At 41.1% G+C, this 13356-nt stretch overlaps 1 protein-coding gene across 4 annotated transcripts in view; it reads left to right on the top strand.

Annotated features, from left to right (window-relative positions):
• The first annotated feature begins 56 nt into the window (after positions 1–56).
• Positions 57–13356, top strand: part of ulk3 (unc-51 like kinase 3) — a 35134-nt gene continuing 21834 nt past the window's right edge. For all 4 annotated transcript variants that reach the window (XM_042425283.1, XM_042425057.1, XM_042425210.1 and 1 more), the window contains exons 1-14: positions 57–407; positions 1165–1307; positions 1635–1775; positions 2078–2198; positions 2664–2759; positions 4367–4510; positions 5461–5543; positions 6404–6559; positions 6799–6904; positions 7046–7086; positions 7271–7373; positions 9369–9433; positions 9833–9911; positions 11637–11677. In XM_042425283.1, coding sequence (XP_042281217.1) covers positions 1203–1307; positions 1635–1775; positions 2078–2198; positions 2664–2759; positions 4367–4510; positions 5461–5543; positions 6404–6559; positions 6799–6904; positions 7046–7086; positions 7271–7373; positions 9369–9433; positions 9833–9911; positions 11637–11677 — 1281 coding nt within the window. In that variant the 5' untranslated portion in view covers positions 57–407; positions 1165–1202. The remainder of the gene's footprint in view (positions 408–1164; positions 1308–1634; positions 1776–2077; positions 2199–2663; positions 2760–4366; positions 4511–5460; positions 5544–6403; positions 6560–6798; positions 6905–7045; positions 7087–7270; positions 7374–9368; positions 9434–9832; positions 9912–11636; positions 11678–13356) is intronic.

The following is a 13356-nucleotide window of genomic DNA, read 5'->3' as shown; positions in this document are numbered from 1 at the left end:
TCACCGTCCTTGGAAAAAAATACCGTGTTCTGGGCGGGAGTGGGATCTGATGGGGATACTGGGGACAAAAAGAGAGGAAGAGGGGGTAAAAGTAGCCAGGAAGGCACTCTTTACTTTATTAATAGACACATGGTTAGTGGGCAGAAGTGAAGAAATAGGGTAAAATGACACGATGCTACACACTCTTGCACAGTAGGTGGCGGTATGCACCACGAAGTTGTTTGTGATACGCCAGTAAACCGAGAAGAAGAAGAAGAAGAAGAAGACGACGAGGAGGAGGAGGAGGAGGAGAAGGAGGAGGATCACCTGCAGTGAAGTGGGCGGTCAGCAGCAATGTAATTAATCATCCACTCGTTATTCATGTGCAGTGGATTTCATGTATGTGCTGTGGATTTGTTAGTTTACAGGTAAGTCAGCAGTTTCCATATCTATTTTTTTAATGAACGCAGAACAATGTAACTACTGCAGCTTTATTCTTGGCGAACGACAGATGAACATCTACAGTGGTTGTTTACATACCAGCTAACTCTCTACTTTAGCTAGCTAACTTGAATGACTAGCCCACGCAACTGCGGTAAACCACATTCAGTTCAGTAAACTTTCGGTTCACAATTTCCCTGCTTACGAGGAAGGCAAATGCTTTTCACATCACGTACCTTTTAAGAGCCTGTGTGAAATTCGGCGTGTGTTCAGGACGCACCGACAGTAAGAACAAACTAATTCAGTTAGCTTGTTAATTTGTTCGCTCTGTATTCTGACGTTTTCTCCTCATCAAAAGCTGTCACTGTTGTACAATAAACCGCTTCGTTAAGATCCAAAAATTCGACAAGGTGTGTAGCTACGCTTGTGTGTGTCGTTTATCAAAAAGTATGACAGTAAAACTTTAAGTGACAGACAGACACACTGGTGTAATTTAGAGTAAATGGAAATATTTGACGCGTTTGTTTAATTTGAACAGTGTAATAGAAGAATGATCTGATAGACCACCACCTCTGTTAAAGTGTTCTTGTGTAAGATAATGAATCCTTACTGTCCTTACTGTACTACCTGGACCAAGGTTAACATTATCGTTCTGCAGCTGAACCTGACCTCTGACCTCACTGTGGAAAGACGAACATCAGGCTATTTACTTGAAATCAATTGCATATTGTTGATACATTGCAGCCCAGACCTGCTTGGGAAATTTTGATGCTGTTGTCAGCATGGCTTCGTCCTCCAGCTTTGCCCCTCCAAAACTGGCTGACTTCATCCTCACAGAGCGGCTGGGCAGTGGTACCTATGCTACAGTCTACAAAGCCTACAGGAAGGTGAGATTGTGGAGCTGAAGGCAGAAACATCTGATAAGTCAAAAAATAACTGTCATGTCTCAAGTTTCTATTCATTAAAGGTGCTGAGTAGTGAAGTTCCTGGTACTTTACTGGACTTTTCTCACTTTACTTAATAAACTATGATATTTCAATGAATGTGAAAGTGATTAGTCATTACTAAAAGTGCTTTCTGCTCTCACAATTTTGTCTGTTGCTTTGCCACATTGAGCATATTTGCACAGACAGACACCGTTTTTCCTTATTATAGTTTTGTAGTCAAAAGTGAAAGTAAAAGATGAAATCAAGTTCCTCTCTGTGATGTTGTAGGGGGACAGTCGAGAGGTGGTGGCGGTGAAGGTGGTTGGGAAGAAGACTCTAAACAAAGCGTCTACAGAGAACCTGCTCACAGAGATTGAAATCCTCAAGACTGTGCGTCACCCTCATATAGTCCAGCTAAAAGACTTTCTGGTAAGCTCATCTATAGCTTTTAGATCAGTTGTAGCTTATATTAGGGATGTGATTAAGTATTTAACAAAATAGATTTTTCTAGGCCACGGGATATGATGAAACTATGCCCTGTATTTTTAAACAGTGGTGAGCACCAAACCGTGAGTGCCAGGTGTTGAATTAGGGCCATTATATAGGGTGCACAGCAGGAAACTTCTACTCATCCAGTAGAGAAAGTTTTGGAACAAAACAACAGTATCCAATTTGAATCTTTTTTTGTGTGTGTGTCTGATTTAATCTCTTCTCCTTGTGTCCTTCATCAGTGGGATACTGAAAACATTTATCTAATCCTGGAATGGTGTTCTGGAGGAGATCTTTCCCGCTTCATCCGCAGTCGCAGGATCTTACCTGAGAAAGTGGCCCAGCGTTTCCTGCAGCAGATAGGTGAGTTATTGCCAGACATGGTTAAAGCCTGTTTTCAAATATCTTCTTGTTGACTTTTACATTGATACTCTTCAAAACAAAACAAGGATTTACAACAGACCAAACTTTAGGAATGGTAGTCATATGGTAGACATGTTTGTGCAATGTACCTCCAGGTTTTGTGGCCAATCTTTTAAAAAAAAAAAATCACCATGCCAGCTTTGGTTACATGTCAACAACTTCTTTGCATACATTTTTTTTCTCTTTATTTAGTATTTATTTTGTGAATTTTGACACTTTTTCAGCTATGTACACCTGTGAATTATTTGGAAAAATTGGTACAAACCCACCGTTTGAGGAAGTTACAGTCAAGGTAGCTACCTATGTCTGGGAAAAGTACAGAAAATGCATTACATTATGATTTTTCTTTTTTAATTATTTTTTCTTATTTTGTATGTATATACCGGTTTGTGTCTGCACAAACAGCCTGTGCCCTCCAGTTTCTTCATGACCGAAACATCTCACACTTGGACTTGAAACCGCAGAATATCCTGCTCAGCGGTTCTGTTCTAAAACTGGCAGGTAATCTCATGCACCCTCACACCAGCAATTAAACACACGCTGATTTACATGTGTCATGACCTGGGTCAAGAGAGACAAAAGAGACACACCATGCCAAAGTTTAACAAAAGTTAATTTATTAAACAAATTAATTAAATATTTACAATATGAAGTGTGGATGTCAGTATAATCAGTTGTGTAATGTGCATGAGTGATTAGATGTGGGTGTTGTACAGTGCATAAAAGCAAAGTATAACAAAACTAAGGCAACATAACTGAACCAAAATGGGTAACTGGAGGGGAGAGCAGAGAGCTGCAATCAGCAGTTTTCTTATCACTCTTTACCCAATTTCTAAACTTCTGGCAATAGGCTTCAGGGACCAGGGATCGTATGCTTTTAATACAGCCGACTTCACCGTATCATAATCCAAATGATCCTCAGCACATACACATACTAAAGCATAAGCACTCTGTCCCAATCTGGCCATTTTTTTGCATCAGCAACACGTTCAAAGAGAGTGGAAAAAGTATCAGGGACTTACTCTTTGAATTCGGCACCAAAGGCAAATTAGCCACAACATCAATACCACCCAGTGCAGAGCCAACAGAAGCAGAATCCTCTGTACTATAAACCCCCCCAGAGAAAGCTTGCCCTCTCTGATTAACTGCAATTTGGACTGTTCTAACCCCATTTTCATTCTTTCAGTGCTCTACCAAATTTTCTCCATCTCAACTTGCTTTTCCAATCTCTCCAACTGAAGCTGCTTCTCCTTGTTCACCACGTCCACTTTTAACTGTAACTTCTTCTGCTCAAACTGCATGGTCAAAACCTAATTTCTAATCTCTTCCTTACGTTTCTTCTCTGTAACACTAATGCCATAATGGTCAGCTGTTTGCACCAACTGCTCCTTTTTACAGCCATTTACAAACACCACCATAAGCTCCTCAAAAAAAGCGACAAAGAAGCCATAATTACAAATTATCGATACAGATAGTAACGTGTTCACTGCCAGACACATACTTGGGCAAATGACCACCCTAACCAGAGAATTTCTCCCTAACTGATTACCAAAACATACTAACAACTCACCCCTGGTCTTCTTGCAGCTTGCGGCAGGTATTTACGCACTGAAAAACAGTGGACTTGTAAAGTGATCTGCAAGCAGACAACCCCATAAAATCACACAGATATACCTCCGAGACAGTTGTCCAAAAACAACTGACACTAACCACGTCGCCACAACACTACAAATGAAACAAATGGATGCAACCTAAGGGGAAACGCTGTCACAGCCTAACAGGGAACTCTTTGTATACAGCATATCAGGACAGTAACATTTACCTTCTGAATGGCACACGACAATCCGACGCCGGGTCAGAAACCAGCACTTCCAAAGAACACATGGTGTATCTCCCAAAAATCAGAAAACAAAGCAAAACCAAAGACCAAATTAGCCCTGGCCACAGAACACACAGCCCAAAAGCCAGCAGGCAGCTGGACCAAATCATCTCATCAGCTGTGCAGTCACGCTATGCCCCCTGAGGCACAAAACAAACTTTTTAACTAACCATAATGGACGAGCCCCCATGTGTTATGATTTGTTATGATTGTTTTGATTTCCTGTCAGATTTTGGCTTTGCCCAGTACATGTCACCATGGGATGAGCAGAGTGTCCTGAGAGGCTCTCCTCTTTACATGGCTCCTGAGATGGTGTGCCGACGGCAGTATGACTCCAGGGTGGATCTCTGGTCAGTAGGAGTCATTCTCTACGGTGAGTACTTTGTGTTCACTTTCTTTTGAATGTGGAATACCATTAACATGAATTACACAATGCTTCAGGTGATCTGCTAGGCTTGATCCAAATGTCTGGATTTCCCCTGCACTTGCAGACTCATGGACTTAACAGGTGCATTCCCCTGAAATCCGCCTGAGAACTGTCCAAATCCACAATTTATCAAGTCTGCAAGAGAGTTCACTTTGGGTGCAGACTTCACTAGACTTCACTTATAAGATACCCATAGTTCAAAGCAATATGGATGTGATCAATGTAAAATAAATCGATAATAAGAATATCAATCATAATAACAGTTATAATAAGAATAATAAAAAACAATTCATAAACCGTAATAGGCTTATTTATTTTTGAAGACACCTGTTTTTGATTTTTTTGATATGTGAGTTTACTGATGTAAGTAAAGTTTTATTTATACGGCACTTTTTAAAACACACAGTTACAAAGTGCCTCTCACACATATGCGAAAAATGTAAACGAATAAATAAATAAAGAAAATTGAATTACAATATAAACCACAGCACAATGAGAAACAGAACAAAACAGAACGAACAAAAACATACAACACAGCACAAATAGAAACAGACCAAACTAAAACAAACAAAAACATATGACAGGGATGGAGATTTATAAAAAGCCTGTAAAGATGAGTTTTTAGAAACGGCTTAAAACAGTCCAAAGATTCAGCAAATTTAACGGATTGGGGGAAGATGATGCAGTGAGTTTATCTTACACAAATTGCTAATGTCAGTAGTGTTAATAACCTTTCAGAAAAATGGAGAGATGAGATGGATTACAGGAATTTGATCCATCACATATGTCCCATCTGACAGCACATCTTAGACTTTGTTTTCATTGTTAAGCACTCTGTAATAACTGCAGATTATCAATTTGTAATAATCTACTCAACATTCCTTGAATGCATATAGAGGCAATGTTTGGGCGAGCACCGTTCGCATCAAAGTCATACGCTGAATTGGAGGAAAAGATCCGGAGTAACCAACCTATTGAGGTAAGTATTAAGCAATAACTGAGTTCCTCATTAGTGAATGTGCTGGACTGAGACAGTCAGCTATCCTGCTAAAAATGTGAATGAGTCACTGCTTGCACTGGTGCTCTAAAACAGAGCCACATTGTGCTACATATTTTAGTGCATGCACGTGTTGTGCAAATGACAAATGTCTTATATGAATAGTGAAAACCTGTTGAAGAGCATAATGAGCTACCCAGTAATTTTCCCAGGAAGTATCAGTGCAGCCCTGTTACCAAAGCCAAAGCATGAATTGGAGATTTTCCCCGCTTCATTTGTGAATATTAACTATTAAACCACTAGATGGCATACTTTCACAATATACCCAGTATACTATACTCTTTGGCTACTCAAGGAGGACTGGCAGAGAAGGCACTCAGCTGAAACAAGGACTTGTTCAATAATGACTTATTGAGAAATGCAACATGCAAATATTTTTATAATTGGATGTTTACATATGTCGAACAAGAGTTTCTAGCTACTTGTTTTTAATATGTCAGAGAGAAATAATAACTGATTGATAGCAATTAAAATAATTGTGTCCTGATTTGCCTGCTGCATACACAAACCACATTTTTATTACCATTGTATTAATTAAAGGAGGTAACTGTGCTTTAAATGATGGAAGGCTTTCAAAACACTCGCATTCTTGTGTCAAACTAATGGATCGCATTAGCATGTGGTCAATTACCCAGGGATTCACGTACAGAGTTTTAAGGTCATCTTTTGATAAAAAGTAGTGATGTGAGACTAGAAGGTCTTTGGCAACAATCTGCTGTCCTTTCCGCTGGATTGTCCTGTGGATTGAGTGCAACATAATAAGGCCGTGTTTTGTGCACCAGCTCCCTCCAGGGGCCAGGGTATCCAAGGACTGCAGGGACCTTCTGTTGCGGCTGCTGGAGAGAAATCCAGATGCCCGGATCACCTTTGCAGAGTTTTTCACCCACCCTTTTGTGGATATGGAGCACATGCCAAGTGTAGAGAGCCTAGGGAAAGCGGTAAGAGAATAAGAAGAAAGGGGGGAATATGTTCTGGCATGTGTGTTTCTACTCTAGGTGTCCATGAATAATGCGTGTGTGATTGACTGAGCATATGTACACATGTGCTTGTCGGGTTAGGGTTAGGGTTAGCCTGCCTCACATGTGCGTTCACATATGACTCTGCACGCATGCATGAGCAATGAAGAGTTGCAGTAGGTCAGCATTTAGTGATGCCAGTTCCTGTTTCCTCTTATCAGAAAGCGCTGGTCCTGCAGGCCGTTCAGAAGGACCAGGAAGGGGAGAGGACCGCCGCTCTGTCTCTTTACTGCAGTGCCCTTGAGCACTTTGTCCCCGCCATTCACTGTAAGAGCAACAACCACTCTCATATCCTGTCTGTGGCTTAAGCCCTTCAACAATGCAGCGCCTTTGTTCCACCACAATAAACCGGCAAAGTAAACTCACTAAATGTAAAACCAAAACATGTCTTCTCTCTGCCCTCCCCAGACGAGACAGACCGACAACGTAAAGATGCCCTCAGGCAGAAGGTAGGCCTGAAAACACTCCCTCCATTCACATTTGGATTGCTCTCTATTTTCAATTGGGTTTTTTTTAAACTCCAGTGGCTTTCACTTGGTATGAATTCTCTATGAATACCATATGGTGTGCAAGTAGAACATATGGCGTGGTTGACATGATTAAGTTGAGTCAATGTAAGAGGACTTCCCGCAGGTCAGCCAGTATGTGTCCAGAGCCGAGGAACTGAAAGCCCTGGTGGCCTCAGACAACAGACTGAGCTTTGAGGAGGCCCGGACCTCCAGGGATGTCCTCCGAGGTAAAAAACACAGCTCAGTGTAGAGGTAGGGCCACTGTATGCAGGCATTAGGCCTCTCTGGTCAGGAGCTGTATGACAGGACAACTTGACAATGTGTCATTGTCAGTGTATTTATTTTTTAATATCACTGTCAAGAGTAAAATTCTGTGTTTCATGAATCAGATCATGAAACATCACCTGTAACACTACACAGCAACACACATTAAATATGAAAAGACACCTTTTTGTGTGATCCTTATGTTTATGCTTCACAAAGTTAGAAATCTGTAATTTTAATGGATTTTGTTCTGACATAAAACACTGAGAAGTTTCTTCATATAATCAGGATTCAGTAGATTTGTTCCCCCATAACCATTATCCCTGTTATAGGTGCATACCGTATGTGAAGTTGCATATGAATAAAAACACTGTATACAGGAAGGCAGATATTTCTGCCTTGAATATTGTAGATGTGTAAATGTTTATAAGTTACTAGTAATAAACAATAATTATGCTATTCTTTAACCCTCTATGGCATGGTGTTGCCCTCAGCCAACAAACCACATTTTTGGAACTCACACCGCCCCTATACATTTTTTTAATTTTAAAAAAAAGATATTACAAGAAATGTCTGTGTCCATTGACATGAGAGGCTGAAGTGGGTTTCACCTTTTCTCCGGGACTGGAGCAGTCCTTTCAGGATGCAAAGTCACATGTGGCACAGTGCCACCAATTGATATGATCACTTATCAATTGTTGGCACACTCACTTTTTAACTTTTAACTTTTTATATATGCATGTGCATGAGTATGTAAGGAAGTATATGTGATTGTTTAAAGACATATTTTGTTTTTATTTATATACTAAAACAGTTTTCATTCATTGCCTCAGGGAAACATTGTGCAGTTAGACCCCTCTTGTTAGGGCAGTATCATGCCTGAAGATGTGCTGGGATACATATTTATCACCATAGTCAGTTACTTTACTATCTAATAAGTGGATCCCAGAATTAGATGGTAAATGGCTGCTTATATAGCACTTGTATCTGAAGTGCTTTACAATGTTTCTGCTGCTCACTTACCCATTCACACACACACACACACTCACACAAGGCGGCAAGCTACCACGCAGGGCGCTGGCGCAACCATCAGGAGCTATTTGGGGTTCAATATTTTGCCCAAGGACACTTTGACATGCGGACAGGAGGCGGAAAACCCTTCTGATTAGTGGATGACCCACTCTTCCTCCTGAGCCACAGCTGCCCCGAGCAGAGTGCGTGTGTGTGTGCGTGCATGCGTACTGCGCATGTGTGTTGATAATGACACTGAGTCTATGGATGAAGATGTTGATGATGCATCAGAGGATGATGTTCCATACTTACCCCAGTAGGGAAACAGCCCATGATACAGCCACGATGCCAACACACACCCTTTCACAAATACTGACACACACAGGCTAACCCCTCCACACACACACACACACACGTTTGTTTGATGTTTTGACATTAAAGTTTCATATTATGATTTATTGAAACCATTTTTGGTTTCAATAAATCATATGCCATCTAAATCAAAATGCTTGTTGTTTCCCTTCATTCCACTTATCATTTGTATTATAGAAATCCTTTGTGTTTCAGTATCCTCAGTGTTTCAGCACATTGTTGCGAGCCGATATCTGGTAGGCTGGGGGGGACAAATTTAATTAAAAAAACAAAAAGTTTCCCCAAGAAATAAAAATTCATGCCACAGAGGGTTAATAAAACCCCTTTTTTTCTCCTGCCCTAGAGGTGAGGGTCAAAGTGGCTGCCCTGGGTGTGATACAGATGTGCTCAACTATCCTGTCACTTATAATGAAATCTTAAAAAAATCAATGTATCTCGGGTCTGTAATGCTGGAATTTTAAGATACTGCTAGGGAGATGTCTATCACACAGTTCTGCATATTTTCAATGTTTATTGTGCATTTAGATTGATACAGTAGTACTCAAAGTAGTCCTCTCTTTTTCCTTCTACTACAGAAATGTCTCGAGACCAACCACGACTGCTGGCTGCTCTGGAGATAGCCTCTACTGCCATTGCTAAGGTTAGATCAGGCTGCTGCTGGAAGCTGCTGTGACAGGGAGACACACAAAGGCTGGGTGAACAAAACAACAAAACTAGCAGGATACTTACCCACCACTCTTAAATAGATCACTTTCCAAACCACAACTGTTATGATCATTGGTGAACCAAAAACATTTATTTTGCGGTTTTGCTTGTCTGACGTCATGTTAGTCATGCAAACTTTAACATATTTGTGGCCTTTGTGCTGTTAACAGACAAAACATTTTAAGAGTGAACAAGCATTGATTAACAAATATTGCAATGCTAACAGATTTAGTATAATAAATGAGTGTAATTATGCAAGTCCCAGAATGGCTCAAGTGTTGTGGTAGTCAGATGTAAAACAATGTGTTGCCTTGCTGTCAACCTTCCATTACAGGAGGAGAGCGGACTGGATGATCACGAGGCCCTGGATGTGTACCAACAGTGCTTAGGAGAACTCCTGTTGGCACTAGCAGGTAGACAAACTCCTTTCTTTCCATACAAAACGGAATATATACAATTATCCTTTATACAGTTATATCCTGTTCTGTCCTTTGCTCAAGGGCACCTTGGCAGTAGATTGTAAATGAGGAAGAAATTTTAAACCATTTTATAGTACCGCATACTTCAGATGGTAGCGGCTGTGTGTGTGTGTGTGTGCACATTTGTTATTAAAGAAACGGAGTAACAGATACTTTGAAGAAACTTCTTTTTGAAAGACAGATGGGTGTAAAAGCCATATAAAGTGATGTAGAGAGTGCGTACAAACGAACAGACTAGGAGAGAAATTCATTAAGAGTTGAGAATAGAGCCAGAAACTGAGACACGTCCAGAGATTGCTCGATAGAGAAAATGAAAAACTTCAGGAGGGAGAGACATTATAGATACAGTGTAACTATACTTGACTAGAAAGAGAGACACAGACTCTTAATAGTCAGAGAGAATCTTGGAGAGAGATGAATATTAAAACACTCTCAGAAAGTCTCAGTGAGATGGAAAATAACTCGGATAAAGTGATTTCGAAAGAGTGAAAGACAAACTGTCAGAGAGAGGGACACTTAATAAGCGACAGACAAACAGACAGAGGAACTACAGAAGAGACTCCAGTAACTCCGTCTGTGGCCTGGCGTTCCATTAGGCCGGGCTCATGAGCTCATCTGGGAGATCAGCCTAATGGAAGAGGTGGGATAGAGTGATCCAGATGTGGCTTTGAGCCGGGATGAGACCCGGTGCCAGCGCCCTGTGTGTGGTATGAGAACCCTGCCATCTGCTTCCCATTCAGACAGCACACTTTACTTCTTTGTGTTATTACACACACTCTGGAAACAAAATAAAACTATTGTCTCTCTAATAGACGAGAGCTCTAATCCAGCCAGTGCTATCTAGTGTTCGAGTTTGAAAAAGTGATACTTTTAAAATAGAGTGCTTTTAGTTTTAGCTGGTTTCTTCTTTTTAAAAAAACATTACAAATATTCAGTGTTTCTCTCTTCATTTCTGATTGAATCTTTATTCATCAGAGCGAAACCTAAACGCCTCTTTTAGGTGGTTTAGCAGCTCTTTATGGTGGATGACTGACCACATTGACCCTACGCTGCACCAGGAGTCTTTGTAAGGTTTTGACCTGTGGCTGAAGAAATACTTAACAAAAACACAGCTGAGCAATTAAATGGATATGCAAGTTTTTATTGGATGCGTTACACAGAACCATCATCTTGTCAGTGGATCCGTAACATATGATATACTGGTCCAACCAATCTCATGCCATCCTAGCCAGCCTCTCTCAACAGCGCCTGGGAGCCTCGATGTGGGGAGAAAACATTGGTTCTTTGTTTGGCTAAGAGCTCTTTGTTGCACAGCTTCCCAACATGCCTCGCCACCAGAGAGCCCTCCTCCTCCTCCTCCTCCTCCTCCTCCTCCCCTCTCTCGGCACTCGCTGTCACTCTCCCCCTCCAGGATGACTGACTGTGAAAACACTGGCCTACATTAGAACAGTCTACACACTAGCGAAATCCAATCTAGTAGTTGACCTCTTCTTGAACAAACAAAGTGATTAGGTAGCGGACTCTCTCTCTTCCCTTCCTCTACTCATTATTCTCTGTATCTTTTCTCTCTCTCTCTCTCTCTCTCTCTCTCTCTCTCTCTCTCTCTCTCTCTCTCTCTCTCTCTCTCTCTCTCTCTCTCTCTCTCTCTCGGTGAACCAGCCGAGCCCCAGGGCCGCAGGAGGGAGCTGCTCCACAGCGAGGTAAGTCGGCTCGGTGGGACTTCTGGTTGACTGCTCATGGTAGAAACGACTATATATGTCACCTCCATCGAGCCCCCGGCTGATCACCTAATCGCTCAATCACGTGTCCCATGAGCCTCCTTCCTATAGTCACATGTGCATGTTTTCTGTGGTGAAACCCATATAACGTAATCCATCATCTATATTACTTTTTCATACACATAGATCACTGTCCACTTTATAATTGGATACTTAAAGCGGCTATAATACATGTTTTATACCAACAATGGATCACTCGACTTGTATGTTAAAGGAGTCACATGTTGTGAGACTCTGCAGTTCCCCTCAACTCTACGGAGCTTTTATGTCTTTTAGCTCATTGTTTCGGTTTGTCGACCCCCAACTTAACTGTTCTGGTTTGCTCTTATCAACGTAGTTTTCGGACCCAGCACGCAGCTTTTTCAGCAAACAAGCTCTGATAAACCAACTGTACACTACCTGCCTGGAACTAAACAGATGACAAACAAAATCAGCGACTAGCTGCTGAACAAAGAGTGTAATAGTGGAACATTTAGCAGTCAGATATTTCTCTCTGGAGTTGTTTAAGACTAAAAACGGATCTAGAAGGAGAGTGAATATTGATCATTCATTATGTAGCCAGAAATGTAACTGCAAAAAAATGCAAATGCTGCTATGTGTCTGTTAGATGTGAAAATAGGCAACTGTTTGCAACTTTAATTGCCATGTCATTAACAGAGTTGTCTTAGTTGAATTAAAGTTGTTATTGAAGTTAACAGACACATGTAGCTTCAGAGAAAAAACTAGTATGCGATCCCCATTACAAAACACATTTTTGGTTTTGACAGCAAAATGTTTTTTGTGTTCAAATCAATGTATAAATTCTAGTAGTTCTCCTTTTATTGCACTAATCAGATGTTTCCTGTAGGCGACATACATCCTTTTAGGCACCAACCCGAACGTACTGGAATAAACCCTAAATTTTGATGGTCCAGTAAATTTGCTGGCTGTAACTTTAAAGAATCAAGACCCTGAATACTAGCATTGATATTGTAGTTCGACAAACACATGCAAAGGCTTTTGTGCAGGTCTGCCATTAATACTCAGAGCGCTTTTGTTTTTGTGCATTGTTTAGTCAGCAACTGAGCCAACAACAGACAACAGTATTTCACAACCCAAACGGGGGGAAGCGGGTTCGAGTGGGCCTCATAGACCTCCCTATTTGAAGTTTTATGGGTGCTTGTCTTAAGTAAATTCAGATGCGGCTGTAATAATCTAACGCAGCATTAGGGAGGCAGGGGTGGGGGATTAGATGGAAAGCATGTGTGTATGTGAGAACCCAAAAGAGGCACATGCTGCCATGACTGGCCTCCATGTGCGTTCATATCTACTGTAGAGCACACTTTAGCCTTTCCAAAGCTGTAATTCTATATCCTGACTTCTCATATGGGATCTGTCCAGTGTATATTGATGTAGTATCATGGCTAAACAGATGTAGGTCCTGTTGTCCTGTGGCCTGTGTTTCCGTACACGTACAGTAAAACTCACGTCAACAAGTTATCAATATGTCACATGTACCATCCTCACCCGTGCAGATTTCTTCCACATTGATTGTACTCAGTGATTAAAGGGATTGTGATTAAAGCACTGTGGCTACGTAAGGTTGGGGTCAGGGCGGGATA

The sequence above is a fragment of the Thunnus maccoyii genome, chromosome 1 (genome assembly GCF_910596095.1).
Source record: "Thunnus maccoyii chromosome 1, fThuMac1.1, whole genome shotgun sequence".
Lineage (NCBI taxonomy): Eukaryota > Metazoa > Chordata > Actinopteri > Scombriformes > Scombridae > Thunnus > Thunnus maccoyii.
Note: the sequence above shows the minus strand (reverse complement) of the source record. Positions and strands in the feature narration are given on the sequence as shown.